Source organism: Marmota flaviventris, chromosome 18 (assembly GCF_047511675.1).
Source record: "Marmota flaviventris isolate mMarFla1 chromosome 18, mMarFla1.hap1, whole genome shotgun sequence".
Taxonomy (NCBI): Eukaryota; Metazoa; Chordata; class Mammalia; order Rodentia; family Sciuridae; genus Marmota; species Marmota flaviventris.
In genome coordinates, this window is record NC_092515.1 from 45,752,835 (window position 1) to 45,775,359 (window position 22,525).

The window sequence follows — 22,525 nt, forward strand, 5'->3', positions numbered from 1 at the left end:
ATGAGGTGGATTCTGGGTTTGAGTCTCACCCTGTGCCTGGTGGTACAGACAGCCCTAGGTAAGACCCTCAACCCTTCCTGAGAGTGTCCGCCAGGACAGGTCCCAGCTCAACCTTTCCTGGACAGTGGGGCGGGGGCACTTAGACAAGGTCTAAGCAGATGGAGGACGGAGTTTCAGGGCACTAATCCACCCACCCAGCAGTTGAAAGTCTAAACAAGTCCTTTGGCTTCTCTGAGCCCTAAGACTGCTCTACAAAATGAGAAGGGCATCTCCTGCCTCCCCCGCCACCTCCTTACCCCTGGACAAGTGAAGGGCCTTCCTTGTTTCCCTCCTTCCCTCCTTCCTACTTCCTTCTTCTAAGCAGGAGGCCTGCTTCTGCCTCCCTCTCCCCTACATGGACCTGCTCAATTCTCCCCAGTGTCTTTCTCTTTAAAATTACTATTGTGCTTTTTACTGTGTAAAAAAATATAGCGCATTTAGGTATATTAGGTAACTTTATTTAGGTATGAGACATATACAGCAAGGTACACATATCTTAGTTATACAATATTATATTACATATAAAATAACCACCATCCAGATCAAGAGCTAGAACATTCCCAACATCCCACGTACCCATTCCCAATCAATACCTTCAAAGTGAACAACAGTTTGACTTCTGTCATAAATTAGTTTTGTCTATATAAATGCATATTTTTTTAATTTGAAGGAAAGTTTGCTAAAACTGCTTTAAGCATTTTGCTGCCTTTTCTTTTGTCTTTTTGTTGCACATTTCTAACATAGCTGTGATATTAGCATGTATATTTTATATGCTGCCCTTTTGTTTTGTTTTGTTTTTTCACTTAAAATCTTATTGAGCTAGGCATGGTGGCACATGCCCATAATCCAAGCTTCTCAGGAAGCTGAGGCAGAAGGATTGCAAGTTCAAGGCTATTCTGGATGACTTAGAGAGATCCTGTCTCAAAACAAAAAATAAAAAGGACAGAGGTGTAGCTCAGTGGTAGAGTGTCCCTTGAGTCAATTCCCAGCAACACACACACAAAAAAAAAAAATTCAGAAGGTAGTTTATACCTTGAGTTTACAGTTATATTTACTTTACTTCATCCCCAGATATAAATGATCCTTCCATTATCCACTGGGTTCAGAGCAGTCTTTGTTATGCAGTTATGGTGTAGCAGCCTGTAATCCCAGCTACTTATGAGACTGAGGTAGGAGGATCTCAAGTTCAAAGTCAGCCTGGGCAATTTAGTGAGAACTTCTTCTCAAAGTAGTTCTCACAAAGGAGGAGGACAGAAGATGAAGCTCATAGGTAGAAAGCTCCTGGATTCAACCCCCAGTATGGTAGGGGTGGGGAACAGAACAGTCTCTGTTTTAATATTTCTGACTATTTTCAAAGCACAGGGGTCCAAAAATGAAATTACTGACTAAAAGTATGTGAACTTTTTATATATTTTACCAAATTATTTTCCCAATGCATTGTATCAATTTATTCTTCACCAACAAACAGTGTAGGTGGATGTCCTTTTCTCTGTATCTTCACCAGAACTAGGTGCCATCATTTTTTTCATTTCTCAGCTGGCAGATGAAACTCCAGGTGTTGGTTAGCACAATTCATGACTTCCAATAAGGTAGATAGTGTTTTCATAAGTGCTTCCATGTCACCTCTGAGTAGCAGAGCTGGGATCAGGGCCACTCCATGGAAGCTCTTATTTGGAGGTTAGAGTACTCAGCCCCATGGTTAGGGGGTGGGAAGTGGACAAACACCACGGGTTAGAGAACAGCTCTGATGTGAAATCTTTCTATGTGACCTTGGGCGAGTTGCTTCACTTCAGCAACTGCTTAGTACAATTTGCCTTTTAAAGCTTTGGGGAAATGAGGTGAGATATATAGTGTTGGGCTATAGGAAGGGATCCATAAAGCATAGCTATTAGCTATTCCATCATGAGTGGCCCCTGAATTCAGGGAAAATCCAGGTCATATGACAAAAACTGACCTCCTGGCTCTGACCCACAAGTCCACAGACTGGTCACTGTCCTTTTCAGGGCTTTCAGACCTCCCCAGGCTCTTCCAGGGCCAATGAGAAGCCTATTTGAAAGAGTGTTGGAAACTGTAAATGGTGGCACACATAGAGAAGAGGTGAGATGGGCCCTTGCCCTGCTGACCTGCCTCCATGTCCAAAGTGCCACCATTACAGTCACTCCCTTGTGTCCAGATATTGCTTATGTAAGATCAGAAATGGGGAGACCTCGAGACGTGGGCAGGGAAGAATATTTTGGCCACCTGCAGCTGGGAGTGTGAGAGTGTGCTCTATCACACCAATCCAAAAATCAATTGCAACAAGATTTCCTGGAGATATTTGCAAATCTAATTTCCTGATGCAATCCTGAGATTCTCATTCAGAGAGTGTGGGGCATGGCCTAGGAATCTGTATTTTTGCAACAATCCCCACATGATTCTGACACACCGTAAGGTTTAGTAATTACTTACATCAGATTTGCAGAATAAGGGATGTGAGGCCTAACCAACCCTTGGCAGTAGGAGTGGGGCAGGATGAGAGATTAGAAGAGAGTAAAGTACCCAAAGGCAGAAAGAGAGTTGGATTCAACTTGGTCTCTCTCCTATCTATTCCAAGAGCTGGCTATGGTGCCAGCATGCTTGTGTGTGTGTGTGTGTGTGTGTGTGTGCGCACGCGCACATGTGTTATATGTATGTATGTTGTGGATTGGATACACTGCAACCTATGTATAACTGTACTTGAATACCTGTGTGCATATGTGCATACAGATGTTGTAATGGAAGCTCGAAAGTATGTGTAACTTGTCCAAGGTCATGGAAAGTGTCTCACATCAGGGCTCTGCTCTAAACCTGCCGTATTGAATTTCTGCATGTTTCTTTGTGAATGAGCTGTGCTCCTGTATACCTAGTATGCACAAATTTGGACATACACATGAGTATTGATTCAAGGTTCCATATGAGTGAGAATATGTATGTTTGTGTGTGTGTATATATGTGTGTGTGTGTGTGTATGTGTGTATATGCATATATATATACATATAAATTTTTCCCTGAAACAAGACGGGCAAATATTAGTAACAAAAAAAGAGACGTTGCCGTGGCTGGGGTTGTGGCTCAGTGGTAGAGCGCTCACCTGGCATGTGCGAGGCCCTGGGTTCAATCCTCAGCACCACATAAAAGTAAATAAAATAAAGGTATTGACAACTACAACTAAAAAATAAATATTTTAAAAAAGAGAGATGTTGCCATATTAATAGCAGATAAGCAGAAATTAAAGTAAATGACATATTTATTGACATCAAATGATTCAAAGAGAAATAGACATATAAAAAAAACATGAAATTTTATGTAACTACCAACATGACTTTGAAATTTTAAATGAGAGGAAAAAAATGCTGAGAGAAGTACAAGAAAGTGAACATTGACACAATTGTTATGAATAGCTTCAAGCTTAGCTGGGTGCAGTAATACATCACTGTAATCCCAGCAATTCAGGAGGCTAAAGTAGAAGGATTACAAATTCAAGGCCAGACCCAACAGTTTAGCAAGACCCTATCAAAGAAAGAAAGTGGGGAGGAAGTAAAGAAACAAGAGAGAGACAGAGACAGAGACAGGGAGGGGGAGGGGGAGGACACAGAAAGGGAAAGGAAAAGAAGGGAAAGTGGGGGCTGGGGATTTGGCTCAGTGGTAGAGCACCCCCGGATTCAATCCTCAGTACCAAAAAGAAAAAAAGAAAAAAAAGCTTCAGACTTTTTTATTGAAATGAAAGGCAGTAGCCGGTTCCCATGGCAGAGGGGCCAGGGTTCCATCTGTGGTTGAGAGTGGCCAAGCTGGGATGACCCTTCTCCCTTCTCTTCCCAGGTGCCTTGTACACCAAGAAGCCTCTAGTGGTCACCAAATATGGGACCCTCCAAGGAAAGCAGATACTTGTGGGGAAGACGTCCCTCCATGTCTTCCTCGGAGTCCCCTTCTCCAGACCTCCTGTGGGTTCCCGTAGGTTTGCTCCTCCACAGCCCCCGAAGCCCTGGAAAGGAATCAAAGATGCCACTAACTACCCACCTGCGTAAGCCCAAGGACTGTCAGCTGGGAGGTGGGCAGAGCCTGAGGAGGGTGGTGGGTCAGGCTTTGAACAATTCACTGAGACCACAGGCAGGCCTGGGCCCATTCTAGGCCTCGGTTTCCAAATCTGTATAATATGTTGACAGGTCCAAATGGGATTTAAGGCACTGATAATTCTATTCTAGGTTTCTCACAGGAGAGCTCCAGGCAAGGGGGAGGTGGTCCCTCACTGTATCCTAGGGCCTGCTGGGAAGCTAGGGTTTTCTAAATATGTCTGAGGAGCTGTGTGCTCACTCACAGCACAGCCCTGAGTTCTCTCCTCTGGAGCTTGATATCCAAGACAAACCCACATGGCACTACCTGTCCTTGCCTGCAGAGGGAGCTTCAAGATGGGGAATGCACAGGCTCAATTTCAGTCCCTGGGTCTTGTGGCCACCTCCTGCAGGGCTCAAGGCCTGAGGAGTCACAAAGCAAGATTGGAACAATAACTGCCCTTTGAAGCAATGGACTTGGAGGTTTATTCAGAACAAGTGTATTTATTGTTTATTGTTTATTCAGAGCATTGAGAAATCTATTGCCCAGAATATTCTATGGCATTCATTAACAATGTTCAGCATCAGCTGGTCAAAGCACAAGTTTAGAAAAATGTCTGTTATGAGAACTTGGATGTCAGTTACTATAAAAAAGCTACAAATCCCATCCTGGGTGACTGGTTGTTAAGAAGAGGTTCCACTGCTAGAACAGGACCAACCAACCAATGTGGGGCAGAGGTTGTAGCATGCAAGAGGCCCTGAGTTCCATTCCCAGCACAACAAAACAAAAACATTATCACTATTACTAGAATACTGGGATATTAATTGTGTCAACACTGGCTGTCAAAGTGTGAACATTGGCATTCTAACAATGTTCACAAACATGTTTTCTAATAAACATTCTGAAACATTTGGAGCCCTGAGCATCAGGGGACAGAACATGGAATGACCATTGCTAGAATCCTGAGGACTGGGGCTTAGAGATTAGGGTGTCTATTGCCTAGATATCTAGGCATCCATTGTTGGAACACTGGCCATAAGCTGTTTGAACAAGGGCTGTTTGAAACAGAGTGTCATATGTAAGAGTCTGTGGATTGCTTAGAAACAACCTGTAGGGTGCGGGTTAAGGAAGAGCAGCCTCTCTAGGAGGCTGTTGCAGACATAGGGGTTTCTACCAGTGTAGTTACAGCCAAGGTGATAGAAAATGGTCAGATTCCACATTCATTTTAAAGGTAAAATTGATGGGATTTACCGGAAAAATTGGTTATGACTCACAAGGAAAGAAGAGAAGCCATGGATAATAACTAGTTTCTAGCCAGAGCAGCCAAGGGAATAGGAGTACCATTTCCCCAAATGGGGAAGAGTGGGGGAAGAGTAGGAGTGGGAAAACACAAGTTCATTTGGGACACGTTAAGTCTGGCATGCAGATAGATGTCCATGTGGAGATATGGAATAGATGGTTGGATGAAGGGGGCCAGAGGCAAACTGATCATCAGCATGAAAATGGCAGGAGTGTTTCAATAGAATAAAGCCCTGAGCCTGGATGAGGACAATTTGGTAAAGAACAGTCAGGAAAAAAAAAAGAGAGAGAGAGAGAGAGAACTGAGGGTTGAGGCCTAGGCACTCTTATGCTGAGACCTGGGAGAAGACGAGGAACCACCAAGGAGGTAGCAGGAAAATCAGGGGAGTGAGGTATTACAAAGATGAAACACTGTTAAAGAATGGGGGGAGGGAGCATGGTCAACCACACTGAAGGCTGCCAGGCCCAGTAAGACAACAGCAGGCATTTAGCAAGATAGAGGTCTTTGGGGACCATGTTGGGAGTGGCTTTGGTGGTAGGATGGGAACAGAAGCCTCTGCTGTTCCTAACCCAGTTCTTGGCTAGAAAGCCCCAACTTTCCTGGTGAGAGGCTGGGTGTGGTCGTTGGACACCGACATTAGCTGCTACCTGAGGAGTCAAGCAAGGAAGAGCAAAGACATTCTAAAGTGATAGAGATACATTACCTGCTGAGGACTTTAGAGAATCTGAGTGGGGCTGGGGTCAAGGGAGAAACCATTGAAAAATTCAACCTGGGGGTGGGGGGTGGGGAAGCTAAAATAGTTGCTGGGGAAGGTGAATGGGAAATGATAGGTTTAGATAAGCCAGGTGGAAGTATTGTTTGGAAGGACAGATGAAAGGGGACAGCAATGCTCTAGGGACAGGATAGGAGGAAGAGAAGGAGTAGGCAGACTGGGTTTCCTGAACTCAATCAAATAGGTCCAGCTCCACCCTAACAAGAATAGAAACCCTAGGGTTTGACCAGAAGGCAGAAAAGTTGAAGCAGCCAGACGTCCACACTCTTCAAATAGCCACACAATGCAGGACATTGGGCTGGGTGTCAGAACTCAGATAAATCCACTACTGTCCCTGCCCTCAGAGAGTACTTGGTCACTTGGGGAGAAAAACAACCAATGGAAATAACTCCAACAAGTACCACAGGGCTGGGACAAGAGCTGGCCTTAAACATGATTAGAGGTTTGGTGGGCAGGGCAGGAGACACTTGGCTGAGGGGGAAGAGGCACCAGGGCTTGAAGTTGGGAGGCAGGCAAGTGGCCATATGTATCTGGAGCCAAGGGTGGCTGGGAAGAAGGTGACTGAATGCGAAGGAGGGCCAGGGTCAGTTTGCTCAAACTTCATCTGAGGGCAGTGGGTAGCCAGGGAAGTTTGAAGAAGGGAAGTGACATGGTCAGACTTGTGGATTTTGTCAACCTTTCTGGCTAGAGTGTAGAGGACAAGGTGGAAAAGCATAAGAGACTGGGGCAATGTCCAGACCAGAGATTTGATAGCCTCGCCAATGCAACTTCCAGGGGATGGAGGGGACAGGGTATCTTCTAAAACTGTTTGGGATGCAGATGGGAAACTGAGGGGGAGTGGGGGTTGAAAAACAGACACCAAGTTTCTCTCTCCACAACACCAGCAATCTCCATCAGGAGCAAGGAGTCACTTCCATCCCAAGATGCAATGGAGAAGGATGGGCCCTGGAGTAACCCACCTATCTCCCAGGCCTGTACCCCAAGACTAGTGGAGGCCTCCAGGGACACACGCAGACACAGACACAAACACACACACACACACAGTAGTTGCCTGGATTCTTGTTTTGGTTCTATCCCCTCACTGCAGACACTGGTTGGAAACATTGTACCCGCAGGTGCCTTCAGGAGTCCTGGGGACAGATAACTTCCATGTACTTAAACACGGGGAAACAATACAAGTGGCTGCGCTTCAGCGAGGATTGCCTGTACCTGAACGTGTACGCCCCAGTTCACGCACATGGGGACCCTCTACTGCCGGTGAGCACTCGGTACTCTGCTACCCACGGTCCCACTCTGCTACCCACAGTCCCACTTTGTTACCCACGGTCCCACTCTGACTTGTTTTGTGGGACAAAACCAAGTCCCACAGAAGGAAGTGTTGAGACTTGAGACACTCAGTGAATCCAGTGCTGATACCCGGCTCAGGCCTTGGCCTTCCTCGCCCAGGTGATGGTCTGGTTCCCGGGAGGCGCCTTCCTTGTTGGATCGGCTTCCACTTACGAGGGCTCTGAATTAGCAGCCCGTGAGAAAGTGATGCTGGTGTTTCTGCAGCACAGGCTGGGCATCCTGGGCTTCCTAAGGTGAGCTGCTCCAGGCAGAGAAGGCAGAGACTAGTGGAAGGGGAAGGGCGTGGCCTGTGGGCGGGACCACCGAAGATGGTGGCGAGGATAGTGCCTAATATTTGCTGAAAGGGGCATAACTCCATACTGTCTCAAAGGGGTGATCCTTCCTCTATGGAAGCAGGTGTGGTTGCAGAATTAGGTCTCAGTGGAGAAAGAAAGCAGGGTGGGGTTCAGGTGGAAGCCCTCTGCATCCTGACCTTCGAAATTTGGGTCCCTGATCGTGAACCCCTGGCGGCCCAGCACCAGTGACAACCAGGCCCGAGGCAACTGGGCGCTGCTGGATCAGATTGAGGCTCTACGCTGGGTTCAGGAGAACATTGAGGCCTTTGGTGGAGACCCAAACAGCGTGACCTTGTTCGGGCAGTCGTCGGGGGCCATGTGCATTTCAGGACTGGTGAGCATGATGTCCTAATGAACCAGCACAAACACAGGCTCCCAGGTTCCATAATTGTAACTTCCACTGGCACGTGCACAGATCTGCATGTACATGAACATACTTGTTTCCAGATCTGCCTTCACTGCTTCCAAGGATACCACTCTTGTCAAAGGTACCACCCCTCTTAGCAAAGGGTGTCTGCTCTGTTCAGGGATAGCACTGATGACAAAACCAAGTCCCACAGAAGGGAATGTTGAGACTTGAGACTCTCAGTGAATCCAGTGCTGATACCCAGCACTTCCTGCCTACCTACTTTCTCCCAGCACTGTATTCCCTGAACAGAGCCCACTATCTGCCCTCTGAGCAGAGCTAGAGTCACAAACCAGGCCTGGAAGTTAGGGCCTGGGTTGGAGAACCAACTTTGACCCTGACTCTGGGGTCTGCTGACCTGGGGTGTGCCTGGAAGCACACAATTCTGTGAAATGAGCAGGGATCATGTAGGGCCTTGCAGGTCACCACTGTAATAATAATACTCAAACACCTGAGCACTTTCTGTGTGCCAGGGACTCTTCTAAGCAGCTTACGTATATTCCTTCATTTGAGTCCATTAATAGTTCCAAAAGAAAAGTATTGTTGTCCTTATTCTACATATAAAGAAACTGAGGCCTAGAGAAATGAAGCAACTTTATGCAAAGTGCACTGGAGAGCAGGGACAGAGTTGGATTTAGATGTGGATTTAGAGGCAGCTCAGTCTGCTGTATGGGACTGAGTTAGAAGTGGGAAAACACTTGGAAGACCAACGAGATAATGGAGGTGGGCGGGAAGGATGGAGAGTAAAGGGTGGTGGCAGAGTGAGGCACACTGTCACATAGACAGGACTTAAATAGGACTTGGGGATAAGCAGAGGAAATAGGGAAGGTCCCTATTGCTGTATGGATAGTGTGGGTGCGATGATAGTCAGCTGGAGTTTGGATGCAGCAGGTGTGGGGCATATGAATTCTGAGGACAGGATAGGAAGCCAGAAATGTGGTTGTTCTCCAGACTGGGGCAATGGAAAGACACTAAGAGCTATCAACACAGGTAACTGGGACTGTAGGAACCATAGGGTCTCTCCTTTACCCTCATTTCTAATCCTATAGCAGAGAAAGACTCTTTACCTACACTAGCAGATCCTTTCCCGCAATCTCAGATTCCTTCTGCACAAACCAGAGGCAGGAAGGCATTGGCTTTAGGTCTGTGACTCCAGCCCAGGATTCCTGGCTCCATCTCAGCTGCTTGTCCTCCTTGAGCCCTTTTGGGCTACTCAGCAAGGGCCAGATAGGCACCCAAAACAGCCTAAGTGGCCTTACTTGTGCATCTCATGGATGCCCTGCTCCTCACCTCTACAGATGTTGTCACCCCTAGCCCAGGGTCTCTTTCATCGGGCCATTTCCCAGAGTGGCACTGTGCTTTTCAAAGTCTTCATCACTCGTGATCCATTGAAGGTGGCCAAGGTGGGTATCTCTCTTCCCTCAGGGCTTGGTAATTGGGCAGAATGGGACATCCCTGAGCACCCATGCTTCTCTCTACAGGAGGTTGCTCACCTGGCTGGCTGCAACCACAACAGCACAAGGATCATAATAGAGTGTCTAAGGTCTCTATCAGGGGCCCAGATGATGCGTGTGTCCAGGAAGATGGTAGGTAAAGCATTCTAGCTGCCTGATCTGGCTGCCTGCAAGTTATAGTCACCAGGGAATCTATTTCAAGAGCACATTGAGGAGATTTCTTTAACTCTGATCCCCTCATCTCCCCCCATAGAATTTTTTCCACATGAACTTCCAGAAACAACCTCAAGAGGTAAGCAGGCCACTTTCTGCAACTTGAGTATTTATTGAGCACCTATGGTGTTCCAGGCACTCAGGATACTCAAGGAACTCTTGAAGTCAAGATCCCTCCCTTAGTGGAACTGATGTTCAGTGGGGAGAGACAATAAACCCTATAAATTAATAAATTATTCACCTCCTTAGAAGGTAATAATCAATTGGCCACAAGTGGAGAGGGCAAGGGGGTCAGGCATGGTGGGAGTGATAGAATTTTAAATACAATAGATAGTGTAGGCCTCATTGCACTTGATCATAGCCAAAAGGCAAAGAAACAATACTGCAGGCCTATGTCAATGAAGTGACATTTTGCAAAGATTTTCAAGAGATGAGGGAGTGAGCAATGTGGACATCTGGGGAAAGCATCACAAGTCTGAGTAGCCTGGTTCTGTCTGTCCTGTTCCCTTCTCACACCCACCTTCCTAGAGGTCACCATGGCCATTCCCAGTTTTTTCCCAAAGAGCCTAGGCTAGAGAAACTCCTGGAGGAGGATCTGCTGAGCTGGGCACCCAAGGTCAGAGCAACCCTGGGAAGACATGTGAGATCACTGGCTGGAAACACCCTGGCTTTGCAGATTATATGGTTCCTGAGCCCTGTGGTGGACGGTGTGGTGTTCCCAGATGACCCTGTGGTGCTTCTGACCCAGCAACAGGTTTCACCTGTACCCTATCTTCTAGGTGTCAACAATCTGGAGTTCAGTTGGCTCTTGCCTTATGTAAGTGAGTGGGGTAGCAGAGGATGCTTCTTGGAAAGTGTTGAGCACCAGGTTAGATCCCAGTAGCCTCTCTGGGGATATACAAGTATTTGGGAACCTCCTGTATTCCCTACACAGGGAGATCTGGCTAGGAATGATGGAGGAGAGGGGAAAGACTTGTGGCCTCTTAGAGGTTTTGAGGGCCCTAAATCCTCACTCAAGTCATAGGTTAGATGGATTATAATGTCCATTCCTAAGCCCCCAGACAACTATAAGTCCTGGGTCTCTCCTTTTCTCCCACATCTGGGTCAATTCCCCGGCTCAGAATGGGCCCTCCTATCCCCACTTCAGCTCTAGATCAGGTAGAAGTGACAGAAAGCAGAGCAGGACAGGATCATGGGCCTTTCCTGGGCTGTGTGCTCTGTCTGAGAATTCTCCATTCAAGATGGGCAAGATCTCAGACGTAACCCACACCTGGGTCCCTGTCTTGGGAGCAGATCATGAAATTCCCACTAAACCGGTATTCATCGAAGAAAGAAGTTCTCACTAGGCTGCTCTGGATTACCAGCACCCTGTTGGTGAGGAGCCCAGCTGGCAGGGGTGCTCAGTTTGAACAGAGCTGACACCCCTCTTTTATTCTTTCTTACCTCGTAGGTGCTCTCTGTTAAGAGCCTTCAGCCTGGGTCAGGGTCTTTCTTGGAGGGCCCAAAGGGGTTTGGAATGGGATTAGATAGTTGCCCATGGACAAGGTCCCTGGGGCATCCTCAGGGTCGTGGGAGGCAGTTCTCATGCAGCAAAAACAGGGGTAAAAACAAGCCAAGATGGAGGCCTTCCTGGGAAGCTCCCCATCCCAAAACTCCTGGGGGGCTGAGGCTGGATCCAAGTCACTGGTATGCCCACTTATGGCCTAGCTGGTACAACAGGCCTCAGGGTGGGTATGGCCTCCCCACCCAGAATGTCACTAAGGAGCAGATACCACTTGTGGTGGAGGAGTACCTGAACGACACCCCTAAGCATGACTGGAAGGTGTTCCGAAACCATGTGATAGACCTAGCTGGAGATGCCACCTTTGTGTACACCACGCTGCAAGCAGCCCGCTACTACCGAGGTATGGGAGGAGGTGTCCCCAATAGTGACCACACTGTTCCCCTCCATTTTCCAACTACACTACTTTCCAATTGAGTTCAACAACTGCTCACCTACCCTCTCTGTACTTCTGGCTGGTGTAGGACTCCAAGATGCCACAGAGAAGGCAGAGAGCCATCAACTGTACGACAGGAAGGGTTGTTCCCTTCCTTGTTCCCAGAGCAAGGACTCACCCAGCCCTAAGTAGAAAGCTAGTGTGTCTAGGAAGTCTTCCTGGCTGAGAGGACAAGCTTAGGAGCAACTTGACAGTCCTGCCTAAGTTGAATGGAGCTTAGGCATATGTGAGCGAGAGGTCAAAGGTAGGGATGGAAGACAGATAGTCACCAAAGATCCTTAAATGCCTGGAAAGAATGGGAAGTTCAGAAAAGGAAAGAGGAAGGCTTCCATGATCTTTGCCATAATCCTGTGAATTCAATTTTATTGTCCCCATTCTGCAGATGAGCAGTTGCAGCTCAGAGAGGTTGAGAGGCTTGCCCAGGGTGTTACAGCTAACAAGTAGTGCAGACAGGATTCAAATATGCTCTCTTGATTCTGAAGCTGAAGCTCTTTCTCCTTCTTGATACAGTGGGTGGGATACATGGGGTGGATGGGAATCCCAGGCTGGGCTTTTCCTGCAGCCCTCTCTGGTGTCCTCATTCACAGATGCTGGCTTCCCTGTTTACCTGTACGAGTTTGAGCACCACGCTCCCTCAGGCATAATTGTCAAACCTCGCAATGATGGGGCAGACCACGGGGACGAGATCCGCTTCATCTTTGGGAGCCCATTCTCCAAAGGTGCTAAATCCCTGCCTCGGTATTTATTCCCCCCATGTGTTTATGCAGATCTGCCCCTCCAACAGCTGGCCACAGGGAGCTAGCCAGTTCCTCGTATGGGATGCTCTCCCAAATGAAAGTCTTGTGCATAGCTGAAGGTTGGCACCCCAGCTCTGTTCCAAATACCACATCCCCTTCTGCCTCCAGGCTCATTCACAGATGGAGAGAAGGCACTCAGCCTCCGGATGATGAAATATTGGGCCAACTTTGCCCGCACTGGGTGAGTAGTTTGATCCCCTGACTCATCTGGGTCGTGCTAGACCTGAAGGCTGGCTGCTTTGGGTATTTGCCCCTGCATGTCCCAAAAGAACTGCACAATCAGCTGGACCAGGGTGCCCCTTCCCCCTCGACGTTTCCCAGTCAGTCACAAGATCCTAAATGTCTACAGGATGTGATCCTCTCTGTCACATGACAGACATTCTACACTCACTCTCTTTGTGTACCCATCCCCTGTACTGGGGAGCTGGAATTCAAGGATGTCACAGATGTGCAACCCATGCTCCTATAGTTCACGATATAAAAACAAAAATCAGGCACAATGACAGCTGTACCAGGTGGAACAGTAGGCACTTTGAGAATATCGAGGAGGTGTCTGATCCAACCTGGGTGGGCAGAGGAGGCTTCAGTTGGAGGTGACAACTATACTGAGCTTTGGCTGCCTCCTGACTATTTTTATATCTCCACATTCTCCAGCGCCTACCATGATACTAGACGGGTCTGCCTGAAATATCATTTGACCTCCTTAAAACCCTTTGTGGCTCCCAGGTGCCCCCAGTATAAAGTCCCATACCCATAGACTGCATGAAAGCCTCTCCATTAATCTTTCCTGTAGCTTGGCTTGGTGGCACACACCTGTAAACTCAGGCACTTGGAAGGCTGAGACAGGAGGATCACAAGTTCAAAGCTAGCCTCAGCAACTTAGCAAGACCCTGTCTCAAGAAAAATTAAAAATTAAAAAAAAATAAGAACTGGGGATGTAGTTTAGTGCCCCTAGGTTCAATCCCAGCACAAAAGAAAAAGAAATGTGATCCCTTTGCACTTTCCTTCACATACACCCTGTTCTCACCTAACCCTGTACTTGTGCTTCTTCTAAAGCCCTGGTCTTTCATATGTTTAATCCCTGAACATGCTATTCCGTCTGCCAGGAAGCCACACCCCTTCCAATTCTTTCTTAAATATCTGTTTAAACATCGTCTCCATAAAGTCCTCCTAATCTCCAATGCCCAAGGAGAAGATAAATGAGGGAAGGGTAAGAGGAGATGGAACAAAGGGAGGGGGAAGAATCCTCTCGCCTTTCTCCTCTGGAATAGGAACCCCAATGATGGGAAGTTGCCCTACTGGCCGCGCTATGACAAAGATGAAAAGTATCTGCAGCTGAACCTTACCACAGGAGTGGGTGTGAAGCTCAAGGACAAGAAGATGGCCTTCTGGAGGAGACTGCGCCAGTCTCAGAGACCCAAGAAGCAGAAGCAATTCTGAGAGTGACCATATGGGAGGAAGCCAAAGGGCTTGTCCTATCACCTAGGCCTCTGGGAAAATGGCCATGGGTACACCTAGGGACAAGAGTCCTGCCCACTCAATCTAGGATCTACCACAGCTCCCTACTGCCTCCAGGCCAGAGTTGGAGACTTAGCCTCTTATTTGGGGCTCTGCACCACCCTGTGCAGCCTAACATCCCATGATGCCATGACGGTGCCCCACAGCCTCAGGACAACCTCTTCTCTCCCTTCTCTAAGTACTCCCACCCTTCAAGATCTACTTGAAGCCACTTATAGGAAGTTCATGCAGACTGCCATAGCCTGTCATTGCATCCCACTTGTCACTTATCATTCATCCTGCTCAACTTCATGTCTGTTCCCACTGGTCTGGAAGCCCTAGGCAGGTTATTTGTGACACACAGCAAAGCTCTGTCGGCTTGAGATCTTCTCCCCTACCCACACTCATTTCTCCCAGGGCCCCTCCAAAACCTGCACACAAGGCTGATTCTCAATAAAGATGGGTTGACTTGAACCTACAATTTTTCCATCAGTAAAATGGTTGGGTAAAGTGCATGGTGTCTCCACTTAAGCCCTTGGAGGAACAGAGCATTACTGCCTACTCCCTCCCTGGCTGTGCCTGCTAGGGTACACTCAATCAAGGGAAGCTGCAGCAAAGTTGCCTGAGCCAAAAAAAAAAAAAAAAATACTTGGCTTGTTTCTTCATTGTCTCAAGCAAATGCCCTCAGGACATGAGGACCAGTCTCACTGTCCATTTGTTCAGGTTTTAGTGCTACAACCACACTCCTCATTCTCTGTTCTCTCCTGTAATCTGACTTGGGCATATCCAAATTTGTCCCACAGTTTTTGTTTCTTTTCTGTGAGTGTTTGTGTGTGTGTGTGTGTTTTCCTAATGGATAGAGGTTCTTGCCCTGTTGCCAAATTTGGCCTTGAATTTCTGGTCTTAAGTTATCCTCCTGCTTCAGTCTCCCCAGTAGCTGGGACTACTGGCTTTTTGTGAGTTTTGATGGTGAAAAAAACATATATATATATATATATATATATATATATATATATATATATTTTTTTTTTTTTTTTTTTTTTTACCTTTTAAAATTTTTCTTGTGGTGTTGGAGCCTGACTCACAGAGCAGGGGACATCCTGACTTTGGAAGTCCTGGAAGACTCACCCTGTGGCCTGCTGGCAGAGCTCCTAGTTTGGTCAAGGTCTTCTTCTTGGGGCTCCTCATTTTTTCCCTGGAAGACTCACCCTGTGGCCTGCTGGCAGAGCTCCTAGTTTGGTCAAGGTCTTCTTCTTGGGGCTCCTCATTTTTTCCCTGCTATGGCTTGAATATGGCTTATCTCCCTGAAACTCAGGCTAGAGTTTAATCCCCACTGTGAGATATTAAGTGGGTGGAGATTTAATCAGACTATATAGTGTTTCAAGGTGAGGCTTTTGTGAGGTGATTAGGATTTGAATCCTGGTGGCTTTTTAAGAGGGAGAATAGTCAGTCTCTCTCTCTCTCTCTCTCTCTCTCTCTCTCTCTCTCTCCCTCTCCCTCTCTCTCTCTCTCCTTCCAGTATCTTGCCCTGTACTGCTTCCGTACTTTGCCAGCAAGAAGGTCATGATCAGATGTGGCCCCTCAACCTTGTACCTCCTGAATCATGAACCAAAATAAACTTTTCTATATAATCTGACCAATCAGTTGTATTGTCATTAGCAACAGAAAACAGATCAATACATCCCCTGAAGAAGATTCACTGATTGACCAAACTCTATTCAGGCTCCCCTGCACTTTTTCAATTAGCCCTTGCTTTGGGGATTCTGTGTTCATCTCTGCATTGTCCAATTTTAGGAAGAACACTGCCAAATCAGTTTAATCAGGGGCCCCTCCCATTCAAGATCTGATCACTTTCCTTATCTAACTGGGTTCCTCATCTCCCAGATGATGTCTGAGCACCCTGGCCTGTCTTCAGCAAGAATCCTGTTAGATAGGTTTAGCCAGAACTCCTACCCCATACCCCTGAGGCTTCCTCATTAATTTTTCATCTACTGACTCTACTCTGTTTCTGACTATAATTTCCCACCTACCTACATATTTGGAGTTGACCCAGTCTCTCTGCCCCACTGCAAACCCCCATTGCAACGGTCCTTATGCCAACTTTGGTGGTCTTGAATAAAATCTGTCTTCCCCAGCTTTAACATGTGTCCTGATTTTCGTAGAGGAAGTACAACTGAGAGGGAGCCAGAGTTCATCCAGGGTCCAGTCTGACTCATAAAGGACTCTGGGAAACCTTGGGACCTTCCTTAGGAAGGAACATGGAAGAACTTCAGCAGACAGCTTGGATAGGGAGGGGGACTACCTCAGCTCCATACCCTCCCTATCCACCCAGGAAGGTACTCACTTCAGGCCAGATCTTCCCAGGGCTACACAGCAGGATGAGGGCCCAGGGAGAGCTACCTGCTGCTCTCCCTCCTCCTTAATTTCCTGTCCCCACTCAGCGCCCCCTAGTCCTGGCCACCCAGAGTCTTTTCTAAAAGCCCCACCTCGAGGTTCTGAGAAATGATTGGATCTTGACGAAGACTCCAAGACACTTCTGCAGCTTCCTATCCCCCTTTGGATTACCTCTGCCTGCCAAGGAGGGAGAGGACCAATGCCCACCCGTGCCAGGCTCGCGCGGGCACAGCGCGCACACGCACTCCAGTCGCCCTGCAGCCCACCTGGGGCTGCCTGGCTCGCAACTCCGGAAGCAGCACCCCCTCTTCTCCCCAGACACTCCCCCACCCTCCACCCACCGAGGCAGCAATTACTGGCCAAGACGGCTGGGGAAGGGCCAATTAGTGCGGGAGACGCGGCCCCTCCGCCTGGCGGGCTGACCGCAGCCCCCGCAGCGCGACAGCCGCCGCCTCCTCCTCCGGCCGCTGGCTCCCGCCGCTCGCCAGCCGCCCTCCGCAGCCCTCCCTGCCTGGCAGACTGCGCAGGCTGCCTGCGAGCCCCGGGGGACGCGCCGTCCGGCCTCCCGCCAACTGTGGTGATGGATCCGGCCGTCTGGCGCCAGGCCAGAGCCCCAGCGGACGCGAGGGCGCCGGCAGCTGAAACTCGCCGCCGTGGTGGTGGGGCGAGCAGGCCGGGCCCCCTGCGAGGACTTCTGAGCCCCGAGCCCCTGTGCCTCTGGCCCTTTCCATCACTCAATGGCAACTGGCGCGGTGGCGCGGGGAGGCCCAATCTCAGGCAGACAACTGAGGCCCTCCCAAGCAGGGTCGGCTTTTCTCAAAAGACTTCTTACCATCCCAGGCCCTCCCTCATTGCTTCTCCAAGACTGGGCAGCAGGATCCAGAGCTGTTACCTGTTAGTGGCCATGACAGGGCCAGGCTTTAGAAACTCTTGGCTGGTGCTGGTTCATGCCTCCAGTGCAGGGAGGTGGGTAGGAGGGTGAGTGGGCAGCACAGAGCCAGAGGCCCTCATTACAGACAAGTAAATGAATGCATGGGCTTCCTCCCCTGGGACGTTTCCCTGCATACCCTGCCTCATCCATAGGCTTTGGGAGACCCAAGAGGGATCAGTCCTACTCTCCAGGAGCCTACAGGCTGCAAGGTCTATGGACTTGTCCAGGATCCTACCACCACCACCACACACACAAAAGCCCAGGGGTTGGGGACGCAGCAAGAAGAAACGAGGGACTGGTAGAGAAAGCAGTGGGAGCCAGGGGCTGTCACTTTAAGTCTTCCTCTTTTCCCAGATAACCCCTTTCCAGATGAAGCTGAGCATGCAAGATCCCCAGAGTGGGAAACAAGGTGGCTCTATGCTCAGGAGGTCTTGCCTACTAAACCCTACTAGGGGAGGGTTTAGTAGGCAAGACCACAAATGGGGTTGGCCAAAGAGATCCTGCTGCACATTGTTTCCCCCATCAGTGCCATGAGGGACTGGGTTGGAGGTGCTGAGGCCCCTGACAAGTCCTAGATGCAGGCCCCTTTTCTGTGCATTTTCTCTCATCCTCCACCCCTCTCTGGTCTGGCTTCTCTGTGGGGGACGGGCTGATAGGGGCCTGCAATGCACTCTGGAAACTGAGCTATGTTGGGGGAGAGAGGATCGCTTCTCTGGAATAAAAACTCTCCTTTCCATGTGCCAAGATCATTAATGGTGTAGAGAAGAGAAAGTGCTTGTGAGAAAATTGGGAGATCGAGACTGAACAATGAAGGGGCGTAGAGATAGTGACACCACCTCAAGTACTTCATGGAATGAAGTGCAAATGCATGAAAGAATGGGGACAGGGACAGAGACAGATGAAAGGAACAAGGGAACGATTGGTCAAGAAAGTCAGGAGGTAGAGGAAAGGAAGGAGGAGGTGGTGGACACACAGGCAGACAGGCAGATGAACAGAGAACAGGGGCAGTGCTTCCCAGATGGCAGGGATGAGGAGCAGGATCTGGACCCTAAGAAGGTGGCACTGAGCAGAGATCAGTTTTTTAATCCATATTATCTGGGGCTGGGGATATCCTGGGGCTGGGGGCGGGTGGTGAGAGAAAGTGAAGGATATGGAAAACAACAACCCCCAGGGAGAAAAGAAGAACAATGGGTCCCAGGGAAAGAAGAAAAACAATGGGCTCTGGACTTTCACAATTTCTCCTTCTACAACTGCTTTCCTGACTGCCCAACTAACACATTCTGCTATGATTAGGTCTCACTGGGCCCTATAAAACTCAGACCCCTATTGTAACCAGTTGCCATTTTCTCTCTTGAAAATGTGCAACATTTTCAAGATCATTGCTGATCCATTAAAGTCTGTTTCTGTTTCTGTTTCTTTTTCTTTCATTTTGCTTTCAGAAAGAGTCAACCGGAGAGTTGTAGGTCACAGGGGAGATGACCTAACTTGGGCTGGACTGGGAGTCATGGAAGGCTTCCTGGAAGAGCATTTGTTAGGATCAGTGGGGAAAAGTGGAGAGACTGGGTCAGGGAGAGGAAGGGGAATCTGTCAGCTAAAAGAACAGCAGGAGCAAAGACCTACAGGTAGGAATTACCTTGTTTGGTTCAGCAGCAAAGTGTAAACATGGCCCACACAGAAAGGTGAAGAGAGGAATCAGGGCCCAGAGCTGGAGCACTAGGCTTATAAGCTTGGAAGGGAGCATATAGTTTACCCTAAGTCCCCAGGGAACTACAGCAGGAGCATGGCCTCATCAGATTTACCTTCCAGATGGATCTTTGAGGTTACATTAAGGAACTGGAGGAGAAGAGAGTTGAAGTGGGGAGATAAGGGAGGTGCATAGAAAGGGACAATAAATCCTTCATGGAATAAAGCAAGCATAAAACCAATGGCCAGGACTTTGGGACTAAGGAGGGAAGAGGTGGTAGGTGTTGAGGAAGTCTGTTAAATATCCTGTTTTCCCAAGAAGCTTTGGGCCAAGGCCAAAAATTACTCTGACCCCAACTTTACCCTCTCCCCACTTATGGTACGGCCCCCGGAGCACTCTGCCCCAAGCTCTGTTGGCCATCCCAGCCTGGGAACTCACATGACCCTCTCTAGACCTAGGGTACACTAGCCCCTTCCCACTGGGCCCAGAAAAATGCCCCAAGAGAAGTCTAGCACAGCGTAGAGACAGGGCCAGGTGCTGCGAGGGAAGCCTTTTTGTCCCCACCCCATGGAACTCTAGACAGCACTCTAACCTCCCACCACTGTCCCTCTATAATGGCAGTGGGGACTCCACAGCCATGAGGGTTGAGGTTTTGGTTGACTTTCCTGGGAAACCAATAGGCAGGGGAGGAGAGCCCATTTGAACCCTGAAATAACTTAGAGGCTGAAATAAGAAGGAGATGGTCACACAGAGCAGGTTTCAGTGTGCTTCCTCTAGGCAGAATTTGGGAGCTCTCTGTTCCTGTCTGGGCCTGTTCCTCTGCACAACCTCAGGTAGGTCTCTTGTTCCTCTAGCCTTCTTCTCTTCTTCTATACATTGGGAGCAGTCCTTGTGGTGGAACAGGACTCTGGCCTCAGCCCTCTTCAGTATGTTCCAGTAGTTCTATTCACTCCCAGACTTCCCAGCCATAGGAACTGATGGAGGAACCTATTGGTGACGTCACCAAAGAGCTACTGGATGATCATTATGGATCTCCACTATTAAGGAGCAAAAAATCATTTCTAGGGGGTGCCTGAAGGTGAAAGAAAAGGCCTTTCAGGAAATTAGCACTAGTGGCAGGAAAATTCATCAACAGCTGGCAGAGGCGCCTGTGGCTGATTCATGTCTCTTGCTTAAATTAAGAAGTGCTCTGTTAGTGTGGGGGAAGGGCTGGTATTGCCTCTAGGGCTCCCAGAGACCCCAGGCCCAAGACTCCAAAACTCTGGCCTGTTGCTGGTACTTTCAGCTCCTGGAAGGGGTACCATCATGGATTTGAGGGGATGCAGTACCAGGAAAGGTTGCTGGTGGGCAGGGGTCTTGGGTTTTAATATAGCTATTGCCTATGCTTTCGATCTTGGGCACTCAGTTGGCTTCTCTGATCCTCACTGCAGTGAGAAATGCTGACTTTACCTGTCCTTTAGGTGACTGACACATCCACAATATTGAGCACATCTGGGAAAAGAATACTTTCCTGAAGGATGCAAGGATGCAACTATAAAAAACAACCACTGGTAGTGGGGAGGCCTAATGTGAGAAACCAGGAGGCAGCCTGGATGTGGAACCATATATTCTAGATTCCATTCCCCATTTCCCCAGCATCCAGGTCTGGCAGACAAAATAGTTTTTACAGCACACATGTCCCAGGGGCCATCCTTACCTGTTTTACAGTCTGGATAAAGCCCTAGATGTGCCTCTTACTTGATTTGCACTCCTGGGGGAACTCACTGCACACACTGCAGAAAAGTTGGGTGATAGCTTGATCAACACCTAACCCAAAGCATGCACCTTGCTTCGACTCTGTGGTCCTGTTCAGTTCCAGCCTAAGTATGGGCTGGAACTAAGTATGGCTGCCTTTACCTCCCAGAGATGGGTCAGCCCTTTGATCAGTTAGATCATTTGATGATCATTTGGATCTAGCCATACCTGAAGGGATCCTTTGTAGTAGCCTCAGAGCCTCAGGAGTGCTGTCCAGGGCCATACCCTGGTTCTGGCACCTCCATTATCCCTGGATCATCTACAGAAGAAGGCAGGCTGCAAGCAGTTGCCCTCTGCTGTGGAAGAACATGAACTCCCCAGCCTTACTCTGTTAAGGTTCCTTTTCTAGGTCGCTGGTCAGCCCATTTTGGGTAGACCTTGTGTGAGTTCAAATTGTTATCCAGTATTTCCCTTGACTGCCAATAAATACAGCGAGTTTTATATCAAAGTATACAGGTGTTAAAATCCTAGAGTTGAAGGGTTAGAAGGAAACTTAAAGAATATCATAGTTACCCTTCATTGAGAGCTTATAATTATGCCAAACACAAACTCAGTACTTCCTGATGTTTTTTGCTGCCCAATATAGCCATTCCCATTCTCGTGACATCACCCACTCCATAGCAATTCACAGTACCCACAGTTCAGGGATGAGCAAGTAACCCAAGCTTGGGTTATTAAAGTCCATCTCAAGATTTTTGTGGGAATATCTGGAAAGGGCAGTTCTTAATGCACTGGTAGAATGGCTACCACATGCAAGTGAGTCAGTGAGTGAATGAATCTAAAAGAGAACAAGAGACTGAGAGAGAGAGAGAGAGAAAGACAAACTTCTGGTGTAGGTGCTTGAATACCTGGATCTAGCCATACACCCTGAAGTCAGTAATACACCCAGAATTTTGTTAAATCAGCTAATGTATTCTCTTTTTTTGTGTAAGTCAGGACTTTGTTTGTTTGTTTGTTTTGTTTTGCAGTACTGGAGATTGAAGCCAAAGCCACACACATGCTAGGCAAGCACTTTACCCACTATATTCAATGTATACTATATTCCCACTCCTCTAAGTTAGTTTTAATTGGGTTTCTGCCACTTGCAACCAAAAGAATCCCCACTGATATAAGTACATGCCTTTGTCCTCAAATTATTGAGGAGAAAACTAAAGAACCAGTTTGCTCTGAAATCCTACACAAGTCACTAAAGTTCTCTGTCATCAAATTGCTCTAATAAATAGTGAAGGACTAGGTTTCTTCAACTTCAAGACTCTAGCTCTCCTGAGATATCTCTCTCTCTCTAGGTCTACCTGGCTATATGTCCTTGAATGAGTCAGTTACCTCTTCTAAGTCTCATTTTCATGAGCTGCAAAAAAGAGCAGTAATTCCATCTCTTTTTACCTTGAAGAAATCTGGTAATTCAATAAAAGAGTGAGGAATTTTTGTTGTTGTTGTTCTAAAGCAAATTTATGTGGAGCTCATATTTTACTAATGAAGAATCTCAGCTCATACCAG

At 48.1% G+C, this 22,525-nt stretch overlaps 1 protein-coding gene across 3 annotated transcripts; it reads left to right on the top strand.

Moving 5' to 3' along the window:
* Positions 1-14,168, top strand: Ces4a (carboxylesterase 4A). 3 transcript variants are annotated; one of them, XM_027953996.2, is made up of 14 exons: positions 1-58; positions 3,877-4,078; positions 7,295-7,436; positions 7,626-7,759; positions 8,042-8,195; positions 9,566-9,670; positions 9,749-9,853; positions 9,975-10,013; positions 10,611-10,751; positions 11,228-11,308; positions 11,685-11,838; positions 12,519-12,650; positions 12,837-12,909; positions 14,000-14,168. In XM_027953996.2, exons 1-14 carry the CDS (start codon positions 1-3, stop codon positions 14,166-14,168), a joined length of 1,689 nt encoding a protein of 562 aa, XP_027809797.2. The 3 variants fall into 3 exon arrangements, with proteins under 3 accessions (XP_027809797.2, XP_027809795.2, XP_027809796.2); XM_027953994.2 differs by lacking the exons at positions 12,519-12,650; positions 12,837-12,909 and having other exon boundaries at positions 14,000-14,067; XM_027953995.2 differs by lacking the exons at positions 1-58; positions 3,877-4,078; positions 12,519-12,650; positions 12,837-12,909 and adding an exon at positions 7,835-7,849 and having other exon boundaries at positions 7,329-7,436; positions 14,000-14,067.
* The last annotated feature ends 8,357 nt before the right edge of the window (positions 14,169-22,525 follow it).